Below are 16,054 nucleotides of genomic sequence, written 5' to 3'. Positions count from 1 at the left end.
GCAGAAGTATATTGCCAGAAGTTTAGAAAGTGGTCTGTGCTTACTCAATGGAATGAGTGTGCCCTGGCAGCAATTTTCAGAAAGGGTCTTTCTGAAGCCCTTAACGATGTTATGGTGGGGTTCCCCACGCCTGCTGGTCTGAATGAGTCAATGTCTTTGGCCATTCAGATTGATCGGCGTTTGCGCGAGCGCAAAGTTGTGCACCATTTGGCGGTGTCCTCTGAGCGGAGGCCTGAGCCTATGCAATGTGATAGGACTTTGACCAGAGCTGAACGGCAAGAACACAGATGTCAGAATGGGCTGTGTTTTTACTGTGGTGACTCCTCTCATGCTATCTCTGATTGTTCTAAGCGCACTAAGAGGTTCGCTAGGTCTGTCACCATTAGTACTTTGCAGCCTAAATTTCTCTTATCTGTTACTCTGATTTGCTCACTGTCGTCCTACTCTGTTATGGCATTTGTGGATTCAGGCGCTGCCCTGAACTTGATGGACTTGGAGTTTGCCAGGCGCTGTGGTTTTTCCTTGGAGCCTTTGCAGAGTCCTATTCCCTTAAGGGGGATTGATGCTACGCCATTGGCCAATAATAAACATCAGTACTGGACTCAGCTGACCATGTACATGGCTCCCGCACATCAGGAAAATATCCGCTTTTTGGTATTGCATAATTTGCATGATGTTGTCGTGTTGGGTTTGCCATGGTTACAGGTTCATAATCCAGTACTGGATTGGAAATCAATGTCTGTGTCTAGTTGGGGTTGTCAAGGGATACATGGTGATGTTCCTTTGATGTCAATTTCTTCTTCCACTCCTTCTGAAGTCCCTGAGTTTTTGTCGGATTACCAGGATGTATTTGATGAGCCCAAGTCCAGTGCCCTACCTCCTCATAGGGACTGTAATTGCGCTATTAATTTGATTCCTGGTAGTAAGTTCCCTAAGGGCCGACTGTTCAATTTATCTGTGCCAGAACATGCCGCTATGCGGAGTTATGTAAAGGAGTCCTTGGAGAAAGGGCATATTCGCCCATCTCCGTCGCCGTTGGGAGCAGGGTTCTTTTTTGTGGCCAAGAAGGATGGCTCTCTGAGACCCTGTATAGATTACCGCCTTCTCAATAAAATCACGGTCAAATTTCAGTACCCTTTGCCTCTGTTGTCTGATGTGTTTGCTCGGATTAAGGGGGCTAGTTGGTTTACCAAGATTGACCTTCGAGGGGCGTATAATCTTGTGCGTATTAAACAGGGCGATGAATGGAAAACAGCATTTAATACACCCGAGGGCCATTTTGAGTACCTGGTGATGCCATTCGGGCTTTCTAATGCTCCATCTGTGTTTCAGTCCTTTATGCACGACATCTTCTGGAAGTATCTGGATAGGTTCATGATCGTATATTTGGATGATATTTTGGTCTTTTCGGATGATTGTGAGTCTCATGTAAGGCAGGTCAGGATGGTGTTCCAGGTCCTTCGTGCTAATGCGTTGTTTGTGAAGGGCTCTAAATGCCTCTTTGGAGTTCAGAAGGTTTCCTTTTTGGGCTTAATTTTTTCCCCTTCTACTATCGAGATGGATCCTGTCAAAGTTCAGGCCATTTATGATTGGACTCAACCTACATCTGTGAAGAGTCTTCAGAAGTTCCTGGGCTTTGCTAATTTTTACCGTCGCTTCATCGCTAATTTTTCTAGTGTGGTTAAACCTTTGACTGATTTGACGAAGAAAGGCGCTGATGTGGTGAATTGGTCCCCTGCGGCCGTTGAGGCCTTTCAGGAGCTTAAACGTCGTTTTACTTCGGCCCCTGTGTTGCGTCAGCCAGATGTTTTGCTCCCTTTTCAGTTCGAGGTTGATGCCTCTGAGATTGGGGCAGGGGCTGTTTTGTCTCAGAGAAGTTCTGATGGCTCCTTGATGAAGCCGTGTGCTTTCTTTTCTAGAAAGTTTTCGCCTGACGAGCGTAATAATGATGTCGGCAATCGGGAGTTGTTGGCTATGAAGTGGGAATTTGAGGAGTGGCGACATTGGCTTGAGGGAGCCAAACATCGCGTTCTGGTCCTGACTGATCACAAGAATCTGACTTTCCTCGAGTCCGCTAAGCGGTTGAACCCTAGACAGGCTCGATGGTCACTGTTTTTCTCCCGTTTCGATTTTGTGGTCTCATACCTTCCGGGATCTAAGAATGTGAAGGCTGATGCCCTTTCTAGGAGTTTTTTGCCTGATTCTCCGGGATTTCCTGAGCCGGATGGTATTCTTAAAGAGGGGGTGATTCTGTCTGCCATCTCCCCTGATTTGCGGCGGATGCTGCAGGAGTTTCAGGCTGATAGACCTGACCGCTGCCCAGTGGAGAAACTGTTTGTCCCTGATAGATGGACTAGTAGGGTTATTTCTGAGGTTCATTGTTCAGTGTTGGCTGGTCATCCTGGGATTTTTGGTACCAGAGATTTGGTTGCCAGGTCCTTTTGGTGGCCTTTCTTGTCACGGGATGTGCGTTCTTTTGTGCAGTCCTGTGGGACTTGTGCTCGGGCCAAACCTTGCTGTTCTTGTGCCAGTGGGTTGCTTTTGCCTTTGCCTGTCCCGAAGAGGCCCTGGACACATATTTCCATGGATTTTATTTCTGATCTTCCTGTCTCTCAAAGGATGTCTGTCATCTGGGTGGTTTGTGATTGGTTTTCTAAGATGGTCCATTTGGTACCCTTGCCTAAATTGCCTTCCTCCTCTGATTTGGTTCCATTATTTTTTCAGCATGTGGTTTGTTTGCATGGCATTCCGGAGAACATTGTGTCGGACAGAGGTTCCCAATTTGTTTCTAGGTTTTGGCGGTCCTTTTGTGCTAAGATGGGCATTGATTTGTCTTTTTCTTCAGCATTCCATCCTCAGACAAATGGCCAAACCGAACGAACCAATCTGAGATGCTTTGTTTCTGCTGATCAGGATGATTGGGTGACCTTCTTGCCATTGGCCGAGTTCGCCCTTAATAATCGGGCTAGTTCTGCTACTTTGGTTTCGCCTTTTTTTTTGTAATTCTGGTTTTCATCCTCGCTTTTCTTCAGGGCAGGTTGAGTCTTCTGACTGTCCTGGTGTGGATTCTGTGGTGGACAGGTTGCAACAAATTTGGACTCACGTGGTGGACAATTTGACGTTGTCTCAGGAGAAGGCGCAACGTTTTGCTAACCGCCGTCGCTGTGTTGGTCCCCGACTTCGTGTTGGGGATTTGGTTTGGTTGTCTTCTCGTTACGTTCCTATGAAGGTTTCTTCTCCTAAGTTCAAGCCTCGTTTCATTGGTCCTTATAAGATTTCTGAAATTATCAATCCTGTGTCGTTTCGTTTGGCCCTTCCAACTTCTTTTGCCATCCATAATGTGTTCCATAGGTCGTTGTTGCGGAGATATGTGGCGCCTATGGTTCCTTCCGTTGATCCTCCTGCTCCGGTGTTGGTTGAGGGGGAGTTGGAGTATGTGGTGGAGAAGATTTTAGATTCTCGTATTTCGAGACGGAAGCTTCAGTACCTGGTTAAATGGAAGGGCTATGGTCAGGAGGATAATTCCTGGGTTGTTGCCTCCGATGTCCATGCTGCCGATTTGGTTCGTGCCTTTCATTTGGCTCATCCTGATCGGCCTGGGGGCTTTGGTGAGGGTTCGGTGACCCTTCCTCAAGGGGGGGTACTGTTGTGAATTCCGTTCTCGGGCTCCCTCCTGTGGTCGTGAATGGTACTTTGGTGAGTTCTGTTCTTGGACACCCTCTGGTGGCTTTGAGTGGAACTGCTGATCTTTGAGGTTGGCTTTCTCAGCTGCCCTCGTTTATTGCTTCTGCTCGCTTCCCTATTTAACTCTGCCCAGGTCGTTAGTTCATGCCAGCTGTCAATGTCTCAGTACTGGTTCAGATCTCTCTTGGAATTCTCAGATGACCTGACTACTCCAGCAGAAGCTAAGTCCTTGCTAGTCATTTGCTGTTTATTGGTTTTTGAATATATTTTTCAGTACATGCTATGTTTCAGTCCAGCCTGCTATTATGATATTTCCTTGCTAGCTGGAAGCTCTGGGGGTGCAGAGCTGCACCTCCACACTGTGAGTCGGTATGGAGGTCTTTTTGCACACTCTGCGTGGTTTTGTAGTTTTTTATACTGACCGCATAGTTCCCTTTCATATCCTCTGTCTTTCTAGAGAAGATTCGGCCTCCTTTGCTAAAATCTGTTTCATTCCTGTGGTTGTCACTTCCCTCTTAACTCACAGTTAATATTTGTGGGGGGCTACCTTTACTTTGGGGAATTTCTCTGAGGCAAGGTAGGCTACTATTTCTATCTTTAGGGGTAGTTAGCTCTTAGGCTGTGAAGAGGCGTCTAGGGAGAGTTAGGTACGCTCCACGGCTATTTCTAGTGTGTGTGATAGGATTAGGGATTGCGGTCAGTAGAGTTACCACTTCCTCAGAGCTTGTCCCAGGTTTTCTATTTTAACCATCAGGTCACTTCAGGTACTCCTAACCACCAGGACATAACAGTTGCTGATCTTAAGGCAGAACTCCTCCTGGTGTTATCTCCTAGTGCTGTGATCTCGTTTCTCACTTCTCCACAATATACTTCGCTTCTTGTCCTTTCTTAGGATGCTGCCGCAATGAGGTGCAGGCACAGCTCTGTAACGCTCTATCTCGTGCTAGGCCGCTGTCAGGATCCCACCCCTGACAGGTCCTCCATGGGACTCCCCAGTCAGCTTTCTCTCTCTGACTCAATGTTACCGGGGCCGAGCGCAGTCAGCTTCTCTCTTACTTCCTATCCGACTCCCAGTTTTACCAGAGTGTGAGGAGTGGCCTAATAGATAGAACCCTTTGCTCCCCCTGGTGGCCGGATTGTGAAGTGTAGTGTGTGACTGTGATACCTGGTCAGGTGAACTCCTTTAGTGCCATCGGACGTACCATCACTCCCCCTTGTGGAAGAGCGACAATACTGCAACGACCAGGACTCTGGGGCGCTGCACTTCTAAAATGGAATGACCACATCTTAGAGAGCTGTTGCACCAAGTGGACTGACATGAATCATGACTCCAACACGAGAGATGTCAATTGAAACAAAGGAGAGGATTATCAAACTCTTAAAAGAGGGTAAATCATCACGCAATGTTGGAAAAGATGTTGGTTGTTCACAGTCAGCTGTGTCTAAAATCTGGACCAAATACAAAAATGGAAGGTTGTTAAAGGCAAATATACTGGTAGACCAAGGAAGACATCAAAGTGTCAAGACTGGAAACTTAAAGCAATATGTCACCAAAACAGGAAATGCACAACACAGCAAATGAGGAAGGAATGGGTGGAAACTGGAATCAACGTTTGGGACCGAGCTGTAAAAAAACGCCTAAATGAAATGGGATTTACATACTGAAAAGCTAAACGAAAGCCATCTTTAACACCTAAACAGAAAAAACAAGGTTACAGTGGGCTAAGGAAAAGCAATCGTGGACTGTGGATGACTGGATGAAAGTCATATTCAGTGATAATGCTGGAACTTTTGTTTGGTGCCGTTCCAATGAGATTTAGAAAGATGACTGCCTGAAGACAACATGCAAATTACCACAGTCATTGATGATATGGGGCTGCATGTCAGGTAAAGGCACTGGGGAGATGGCTGTCATTACATCTGCAATACATGCACAAGTTTATGTTGATATTTTGGACACATTTCTTATCCCATCAATTGAAAGGATGTTTGGGGATGATGAAATCATTTTTCAAGATGATAATGCATCCTGCCATAGAGCAAAAACTGAGAAAACATTCCTTGAATAAAGACACATAAAGTCAATGTCATGGCCTGCAAATAGTCCGGATCTCAATCCAATTGAAAATCTTTGGTGGAAGTTGAAGAAAATGGTCCATGACAAGGCTCCAACCTGCAAAGCTGATCTGGCAATAGCAATCACAGAAAGTTGGAGCCAGATTGATGAAGAGTACAGTTTGACACTTTGACATTAAGTCCATGCCTCAGAGATTGCAAGCTGTTATATAAGCCAGAGGTGGTGCAATAAAAAAACTAGTGATGTTTTGGAGTGTTTTTGTGTTTGTTTTTCATGATTCCATAATTTTTTCCTCAGAATTGAGTGATTCCATATTTTTTTTCCCTATGCTTGGTTAAAAAAGTAACCATTACTGACTACCACACTACCACTGACTACCACATTGTTTTGTTCTTGATTTCTTTTAGTGTTTCTTAAAGCCAGAAAGTTGCCATTTGAAATTGCTTTAGTTTTGTGCCATGTCTGTGATCTGCTTTTTTTCTACAAAATTAAACTGTTCGAACATCCTCCAAGGCCGGTGATTCAATAAATTTTGCCAGGGGTTGTATATAGTATATACCTGTATGTCATCTCCTCCTGTATTAGACCTCGCTCACACGTAATTTGGTCAGTATTTTTACCTCAGTATTTGAGGTCTAAGGGGTAATATTTCTCCTTGTGGAGAGTGACATACCGGCCCTGGCTTGTCAAGGTAAGGACGCTTATTCGCCATGCAATGCTCCTCTGGGAAATCTGTAGGATCGCTACTTCCAACAGGTGGTGCTATAGAGTTCAAGTCCTATTTTTCTCTGATGAGGCAATTTGAATACCTCAGTATTTGTAAGCAAAAACTTGGAGTAAAACAATCAGGGGAAAAGTTTATTAGGAACACGTCACCACTTCTTTATTTTTCACTCATGGTTTTGGCTTATAAATACTGAGGTAAAATACTGACCAAATACTGAACGTGTGAACGTGGCCTTATACAAAGCCTTCTCCAGCAGCGCCTCATTCTTCTCTATACACAGTCTCACACTGCAGCAACACCTCACTTCTCTCATTTTCCCCCCGACATCTCTCATTTTCCCCCCTCACATCTCTATCCATAAGGCTCCTCCCTTTCCTTTGAAGACATGCCTCACAGGAGCAACTCCATTCTAGACAGGACAGAGCTAGATGTGGCCTGTGTCTGCTATTGCAGAGTGGTCGTGGCTATGTGGAGTGGGTGTTGTTTGATACATACACACACATACATACACTCAGCTTTATATATAGATAAATATATCCGACAAGCTAGATTACAATTTACTAACCTGAAGTCTGTGGCAAACTATTGTTTCTCTCTATCAACCTGAGTCCAACATCTTCATACACCGGGTCACGGGAAGAAACTAATGTGACATTTCTGAGGACTGAGGAAAATGTGAATTAATTTTTTTCTTTATTTTAATTAAAGACAAATGTAACACTTAGACTCCCAGAGCTGTAAATATCGGAATCAACACAAAGCATAGGAACCATGAACCACATAATTTCTAATGGTTACTTTTCAGAGGAGGTTTTGTAAGATGTTATTCAGGTTTGGAAATGGATCTGCACATTATCATTTTCCATCTCATAATAAAGTGTCTGTAACTGAATATGAATATATAATATATTTTGATAACATTTTTATTATTTTTTTAAAGTTTTTTTGCTATACTCACATTTTTTAGACCAATTGGAATATTTTGTCAAATATATTATTGTAATGATTGCAATACCAAGAAAGAGCAAGGAAATAATGGAGATGATAAGAAAAATGTTTGGGGTTGTGGAAGTAGCAGGCAGTGATGGAGGCAGACCTATAGAGTAGAAATAAAATCATGAGTAAAATATCTATTGTTATATTGCCATCTGTCAACATCAGGTGCAACAATCTTATAGAATTAATGTGAAAAAGAGATCAACATTGTGTGCTTATTAATTTAGATTATAAGTCATAATCAATTAATAAATAAATAAATGAAATTTATACAGACTATTCACATGGAAATGGCTATTTCAGATTAATCACAAGCATTTTTCTTATTAGTAAATGTAAATAAAAACAGTCTATAATTAAAATTCAAGAATTAGAAGAAACTTGTAAATTTTAAGTTAGAATCAGTCAAGGAAATGTTATGACATAATATAATGTCCCATGCTAATTTTACTTGTTGTTGTAGTCAATACACGATGAGTAATTTGATCTTCTTGACCTTTAAAAGACAAAATAAAAGTCAATGTCACCATAGCCACAAATACATTTTCTCTTTATATACCAGTGAATTATACAAAGTGGGCCACTTATATGGATACACCTAAATAAAATGGGACTATTTGGTGCTATCAACTTCTTGTTTGTGGCACATTAGTATATAGTATGGGGAAAACTTTTCAAGATAGGTGGTGACCATGGTGGCCATTTTGAAGTCGGACATTTCAGATCCAACGTTAGTTTTTCCAATGGGAAGAGGGTCATGTGACACATCAATCTTATTGAGAATTTCACAAGAAAAACAATGTGTGCTTGAAAAGATTTCCCCCTCCCATATACTAATGTGCCACAAACAGGAAGTTGATATCACCAACCATTCCCATCTTATTTAGGTGTATCCATATACATGGCCCACCCTCTATTTCTACATAAAGGTTCTAATACTTTAGAAAGTCAATCAATAAAGTGTACGAAATTCACATTCTCTAATCATAGATTTCTAATACTGCAGTAATGGATGATAATAAATACTGAGTCCAAACAATTCTTTTATTCCAACAATCTAATTGTAATTCAACTCAAAAGGATGTGTCCGTACCTTCACACATGACCCCAGCATCCTCCTTGTGGAGACAATCACTTTTATTCCAGCGTTTAGACCAGCAGTCCTGTACCGCTCGCTCATATCCTTTACATTTTATGTCACTCAGCCATATTGGACCTGTTCCTTTTCCAAACCTCGCTTCTGTAGTAGCGTTTGAAGCTGAGCCACACCCTATCTGTCTACAGATGACTTTTGCATCATCGATATCCCAATCGTCGTCACACACTGTTCCCCACTGTCCCTGGTAAAACACTTCCACTCTGCCGGAGCATCTGTTGTCTCCTCCAGTAAGACGAATCCGGTCATTGTCTAAAGCAAAAAAAGAATGGGGATAAATAAATGTAATAGAGGTTAGCTATAAATTTACAGTACATGCAGAGTCACATTATAGTACTCAGCACTATCTCTACAGGAAGCTGCTTCAAAATATGCTACATCAATACCAATACTTTCTAGACATCCTACACAGCAACACATGCGTATAAGTTCTGGATGAGTGACAAAAATATGGCCTTACTTCCTCTTCTCATTGAGTTTTTGATAGCCCTTCCTTTGTAACTGTGGACAGTTGCCAGCTGTTGTCCTCGGTTTCCATTGTACATACCCCCTTCTTTTAAAGTTACTGTATTCATCTCTGCTATATTTATGTATCATCCGGTTTGGCTTTTAGAATTGTTACAACCAAAAGCCGGCACTAGAGTTCAAGTCCGCTTCCTCACTGAAGAAAATATTTGTAGATTTCATTTGTGACAGGAGCATTTCATGGATTATAAGACTCCAAAAGCCGGCTTGGCACTCTAGAGAAGCAGAAACTTTCCCCCTTAGGCTTCTTTTACACATGCTGTGTTTTTTGCCCGTTTTTGCAAGACTTTTTTGCGGGTCGTATTGCCATAATTTTCACGGTCTGCAGTAAAAATCTTGCGGATCACTATTTTTCTGGTTTCAAATAGTAGGGAAAAAGTAGAAAAAATAAAATGGCGTTCTGCAAATACGGTCTTCACGGTGCACCGCTAAAACAAACTTCCGTTGTTTTCGTGACCCCATTGATTTTCAATGGGGGTCGTGCCCGTAAGTCGTGAAAAATATCGACCAGGCTCGATATTTTTTCATGGCCATAGATACAACTCTCATTGCCATATGACGTACGACGCTCCGACAAATTTTTGCGGCCGTTTTTGCTTCCCCATAGAAATCTATTGAGGCCGTAAAAATGGGCCGCAAAAACACGTCAAGTGTAAAAGAAGCCTTATACTGGAAGAGGCCTCTCGCCTAACCAAATCAGATGTCTTACTTTCCACTGATGAGGAGCAAATACCCCAAAACACATTTTCAAACTGATTGTCTATCTTGGCTTCCTATGTTAAGTCACATGACTATTAGTGATGAGTGAGTATACTCGCTGATTGGATGGTCTCCGAGTATTTGTGAGTGCTTGGAGATTTAGTTTTTGTCAACTGCAGCTGCATGATTTATGGCTGCTTGCCAGCCTGAGTTCATGTGGGGGTTGTCTGGTTGCTAGGGAATCCCCACATGTATTCAAGCTGTCTAACAGCCGCAAATCATGCAGCTGCATGAACAAAAACTAAATCTCTGGGCACTGACAAAAACTCGGAGATCACCCGAGCGTGCTCGGGAAAACCCGAGCAACGAGTACACTCACTCATCACTAATGACTATGCTAAGTCATGTGACTTGCAACTTGTATCACGGTGCACCGCAAAAACAAGCTTCAATTGTTTTTGTGACCCCATTGATTTTCAATGGGGGCCGTGTCCGTAAGTTGTGAAAAATATCGACCAGGATCGATATTTTTTCATGGCCGTAGATGCGACCCTCACGGCCATATGACGTACGATGCTCCAACGAACTTTTGCGGCCATTTTTGCGGCCCCATAGAAGTCTATTGAGGCTGTAGAAACGGGCTGCAAAAACACGGCAAGTGTAAAAGAAGCCTTGTACTGTAAGAGGCCTCTCGCCTAACCAAATCAGATGTCTTACTTTCCACTGATGAGGGGCAAACACCCAAAAACACATTTGCAAACTGATTGTCTATCTTGGCTTCCTATGTTAAGTAACATGACTATTAGTGATGAGTGAGTATACTCATTGCTCGGGTGGTCTCCGAGTATTTGTGAGTGCTTGGAGATTTAGTTTTTGTCGACTGCAGCTGCATGATTTATGGCTGCTAGCCAGCCTGAGTACATGTGGGGGTTGCCTGGTTGCTAGGGAATCCCCACATTTATTCAAGCTGTCTAACAGCCGCAAATCATGCAGCTGCATCAACAAAAACTAAATCTCTGGGCACTGACAAAAACTCGGAGACCACCCGAGCGTGCTCGGGAAAACCCGAGCAACGAGTACACTCACTCATCACTAATGACTATGCTAAGTCATATGACTTGCAAATTGTATTACATACATTCTGAAGTTAGTGTAGGGAGGGAGAGAGTTACAAGAGCAGGAACAGTGGCAGAATACAGTCTGTAGACAAGGATTAGGGCTGTGCAGTCCCTTGCAAAATATATAGCTGCAGCTTTTTTGGGAGGGTGAAATTTTTTTTATATATTTTGATTCATTGAGCATTACATAATTTGCGTTACTTTTTTGTGTTATATAACACAGCAAAAAATCATTAAAAAAATGTACTTGGGTTAAATTTCTTACCCATACAATATTCTGTGTTCTAGATGACTTTTTATATATATGGCACTCCAAAAAAGCGTTTAAATTTTTTTTGACAGGGTTAAATTTGTCACTAGAGATGAGCAAACATGGTCGGAAAACGTTTTCACAAGCATTTTTCCTGAAAGTTGGAAAAAGTTGTTCACAGTTTGGTAAATCATCACGTTTCCACTAATGCTTTTGTTATTACTTTGGCTAGGATAGTACTGCTGTATGATGAGCAGGGGAACAAGTTTGATGAGGGAAGGGAGTGTGGAGAGGCTACAGCAGTTGCGCTCACTTTTTTTTTTCTTCCCTTAAAGGGAATCTGTCACCTCAAATTGGCGGGCTATGTAAATGCCCTGTGTCCGGCCCGATTGTCGGTGTTTCATCTTCTTTCCTCCACCCCATCCTTCCCCGCTGTCCGCAATATTTTCGGGAATTTGAGTAGGTGTCCTCCATAGTTTGTGCGTGTGCAATGCAATCTTGCCTCACACAACTGTGGGCAAAGACGAAAAGCAATACTGCGCATGCGCCGATGCACTATGTCCCAGAAGTATTTAGCTGTGTTCTGGGACATAGTGCGCCGGCGCATGCGCAGTAATGCTTTTCGTCTTTGCCCACAGTTGGGCAAAGCATACTGCACATACGCGAGGCAAGATTGCATTGCACACGCGTGAACTATGGAGGACACCTACTCAAATTCCCGAAAATATTGCGGACAGCGGGGAAGGATGTGGTGGAGGAAAGAAGACGAAACACCGCCCATCGGACTGGGCTCCCCCGGTGGTCACTGGTGGTACTGAACTTGTGTGCTTCATCGCCTCTGTTCACCTGTTTCCATCAGGATGTGGGAGTTGTCTATTTAGCCTTGCTCCTCAGTCATTTCTATGCCGGCCAACAATGTTACCAGAAGCCTTTCTGTTGCATGTTCCTGCTCCTAGACTACTATCAGCTAAGTTGGACTTGTAGTCCTAAGTTTGTTTTGCATTTTTGTTCCAGTTCTCTGTGATTGTTTATTTCTAAGGCTGGAAGCTCTTGTGAGCTGGAATTGCCACTCTGGTGTCATGAGTTGAGATTAGAGTCTTAAAGTAATTCCAGGATGGTGTTTTGAAAGGGTTTTCAGCTGACTGTGAAGTTCCCTTTTCTGTCTTCCTACTATCTAGTAAGCGGACCTCAATTTGCTAAACCTATCTTCATACTTCGTATGTCAATTTCCTCTGAAATCACCGACAATATATGTGGGGGCTACTGTCTGCCTTTTGGGGAAAATTTCTCTAGAGGTAAGCCAGGTCTGTATTTTCCTCTGCTAGGGTCAGTCAGTTCTCCGGCTGGCGCTGGGCATCTAGGGATAAAACGTAGGCACGCTACCCGGCCACTGTTATTTGTGCGGTAGGTTTAGCTCACAGTCAGCTCGAGTTCCCATCTTCCAAGAGCTAGTCCTTTTTGTATGCTTTACTACGTTCTCTTGCCATTGAGAACCATGACAGTTTGGCCGGCCAAGGGTTAAAATTATTGGCAGAAGAAAGGAGAGAAAAGAAGTCTGCAGAGAATTTTTATTTTTTTTTTCTTCTGAGTTTGCTCATTAGTTGATTCACTAGCATCTCTGCTTACTGCAGCCTTCGTCTCTCTCTCCTTCTAATCCTTGAATGGTTCTGACTTCACCTGATGAAAATGGATCCTCAGAGTTTAGCTACAGGTCTGAACAATCTCGCTATGAAGGTTCAAAGTTTACAGGATTTTGTAATTCATGCTCCTATATCTGAACCTAGAGTACCTTTGCCTGAATTTTTCTCCAGGGATAGATCTCGCTTCCAGAATTTCAAACATAATTGTAAATTATTTTTGTCTCTGAGATCTCGCTCCGCTGGAGATCCTGCACAGCAGGTCAGGATTGTAATATCCTTGCTCCGGGGCGACCCTCAGGATTGGGCATTTGCTTTGGCACCAGGGGATCCTGCGTTGCTCAATGTGGATGCGTTTTTCCTGGCTTTGGGGTTGCTTTATGAGGAACCTCATTTAGAGATTCAGGCTGAAAAAGCCTTGATGGCCCTGTCTCAAAGGCAAGATGAGGCTGAAATATACTGCCAAAAATTTCGTAAGTGGTCTGTGCTTACTCAGTGGAATGAGTGCGCCCTGGCGGCGAATTTCAGAGAGGGTCTCTCTGATGCCATTAAAGATGTTATGGTGGGGTTCCCTGTGCCTGCAGGTCTGAATGAGTCCATGACAATGGCTATTCAGATTGATCGGCGTTTGCGGGAGCGCAAACCTGTGCACCATTTGGCGGTGTCTACTGAGAAGGCGCCAGAGATTATGCAATGTGATAGAATTCTGTCCAGAAGCGAACGACAGAATTTTAGGCGAAAAAATGGGTTATGCTTCTATTGTGGCGATTCAACTCATGTTATATCAGCATGCTCTAAACGTACTAAGAAGGTTGATAAGTCTGTTTCAATTGGTACTTTACAGTCCAAGTTTATTCTTTCTGTGACCCTGATTTGCTCTTTATCGTCTATTACCGCGGACGCCTATGTCGACTCTGGCGCCGCTTTGAGTCTTATGGATTGGTCCTTTGTCAAACGCTGTGGGTTTAATTTAGAGCCTCTGGAAGTTCCTATACCTCTGAAGGGTATTGACTCCACGCCATTGGCTAGTAATAAACCACAATACTGGACACAAGTAACTATGCGTATTAATCCGGATCACCAGGAGATTATTCGCTTCCTTGTGTTGTATAATCTACATGATGTGTTGGTGCTTGGATTGCCATGGCTGCAATCTCATAACCCAGTCCTCGACTGGAAAGCAATGTCTGTGTTAAGCTGGGGATGTCAGGGGACTCATGGGGACGTACCTTTGGTTTCCATTTCATCATCTATTCCCTCTGAGATTCCGGAATTTTTATCTGATTATCGTGACGTTTTTGAGGAGCCTAAACTTGGTTCACTACCTCCGCACAGAGATTGCGATTGTACAATAGATCTGATTCCGGGCAGTAAGTTTCCAAAGGGTCGTTTATTTAATCTATCTGTGCCTGAACACGCTGCTATGTGGGAATATATTAAGGAGTCCTTGGAAAAGGGACATATTCGTCCTTCGTCATCTCCCTTAGGAGCCGGTTTTTTCTTTGTATCTAAAAAAGATGGCTCTTTGAGGCCGTGTATTGATTATCGGCTTTTGAATAAAATCACGGTTAAATATCAGTATCCTTTGCCACTGCTTACTGATTTGTTTGCTCGAATAAAGGGGGCCAAGTGGTTCTCTAAGATTGATCTTCGTGGGGCGTATAATTTAGTGCGAATTAAGCAGGGGGATGAGTGGAAAACCGCATTTAATACGCCTGAGGGCCATTTTGAGTATTTAGTAATGCCTTTTGGTCTTTCAAATGCCCCTTCAGTCTTTCAGTCTTTTATGCATGACATTTTCCGTGAATATTTGGATAAATTTATGATTGTGTATCTGGATGATATTTTGATTTTTTCGGACGACTGGGACTCTCATGTCCAACAGGTCAGGAGGGTTTTTCAGGTTTTGCGCTCTAATTCCTTGTGTGTAAAGGGTTCTAAGTGCGTTTTTGGGGTTCAAAAGATTTCGTTTTTGGGGTACATTTTTTCCCCCTCTTCCATTGAGATGGACCCTGTCAAGGTTCAGGCTATTTGTGATTGGACGCAACCCTCTTCTCTTAAGAGCCTTCAGAAGTTTTTGGGCTTTGCAAATTTTTATCGTCGATTTATAACTGGTTTTTCTGATGTTGCTAAACCGTTGACTGATTTGACTAAGAAGGGTGCTGATGTTGCTGATTGGTCCCCTGCTGCTGTGGAGGCCTTTCGGGAGCTTAAGCGCCGCTTTTCTTCCGCCCCTGTATTGCGTCAGCCTGATGTTACTCTTCCTTTTCAGGTTGAGGTCGACGCTTCAGAAATCGGAGCTGGGGCGGTCTTGTCACAGAAAAGTTCCGACTGCTCCGTGATGAGACCTTGCGCGTTCTTTTCTCGTAAATTTTCGCCCGCTGAGCGAAATTATGATATTGGTAATCGGGAGCTCTTGGCTATGAAGTGGGCTTTTGAGGAGTGGCGTCATTGGCTTGAGGGGGCTAGACATCAGGTGGTGGTATTGACTGACCACAAGAATTTGATTTATCTTGAGTCTGCCAGGCGCCTGAATCCTAGACAGGCGCGCTGGTCGTTATTTTTCTCTCGGTTTAATTTTGTGGTTTCTTACCTACCGGGTTCTAAAAATGTGAAGGCGGATGCCCTTTCTAGGAGTTTTGAGCCTGATTCCCCTGGTAATTCTGAACCTACAGGTATCCTTAAGGATGGAGTGATATTATCTGCTGTTTCCCCAGACTTGCGACAGGTCTTGCAGGAGTTTCAGGCGGATAGACCTGATCGTTGCCCGCCTCGTAGAATGTTTGTTCCTGATGATTGGACCAGTAGAGTCATATCGGAGGTCCATTCTTCTGCGTTAGCTGGTCATCCTGGAATCTTTGGTACCAGGGATTTGGTGGCTAGGTCCTTCTGGTGGCCTTCCCTGTCGCGAGATGTGCGAGGTTTTGTGCAGTCTTGTGATGTTTGTGCTCGGGCCAAGCCTTGTTGTTCTCGGGCTAGTGTATTGTTGTTATCTTTGCCTATTCCGAAGAGGCCTTGGACTCACATCTCCATGGATTTTATTTCTGATCTCCCTGTTTCTCAGAAGATGTCTGTCATCTGGGTGGTGTGTGACCGTTTCTCTAAGATGGTCCATTTGGTCCCCTTGCCTAAATTGCCTTCCTCATCCGAGCTGGTTCCTCTGTTTTTTCAAAATGTGGTTCGCT

The 16,054-nt window shown here is 43.5% G+C and overlaps 2 protein-coding genes across 2 annotated transcripts in view; both read right to left on the bottom strand.

The window, feature by feature from the left end:
- The window catches only part of LOC143797293 (uncharacterized), a 58,495-nt gene extending 50,481 nt beyond the window's left edge, over positions 1-8,014 (bottom strand). Inside the window, exons 1-3 of the mRNA XM_077281062.1 lie at positions 7,936-8,014; positions 7,447-7,584; positions 7,054-7,152 (exon numbers count right to left, since the gene is read on the bottom strand). Of these exons, the coding sequence (XP_077137177.1) occupies positions 7,054-7,152; positions 7,447-7,584; positions 7,936-8,014 (316 nt within the window). The remainder of the gene's footprint in view (positions 1-7,053; positions 7,153-7,446; positions 7,585-7,935) is intronic.
- Positions 8,015-8,557: 543 nt separating this feature from the next.
- Positions 8,558-16,054, bottom strand: part of LOC143797277 (antigen WC1.1-like) — a 326,210-nt gene continuing 318,713 nt past the window's right edge. The window contains exon 12 of the mRNA XM_077281061.1: positions 8,558-8,892. Coding sequence (XP_077137176.1) covers positions 8,558-8,892 — 335 coding nt within the window. The remainder of the gene's footprint in view (positions 8,893-16,054) is intronic.

The sequence above is a fragment of the Ranitomeya variabilis genome, chromosome 1, assembly GCF_051348905.1.
Source record: "Ranitomeya variabilis isolate aRanVar5 chromosome 1, aRanVar5.hap1, whole genome shotgun sequence".
In the NCBI taxonomy this organism is placed as follows: Eukaryota; Metazoa; Chordata; class Amphibia; order Anura; family Dendrobatidae; genus Ranitomeya; species Ranitomeya variabilis.
Note: the sequence above shows the minus strand (reverse complement) of the source record. Positions and strands in the feature narration are given on the sequence as shown.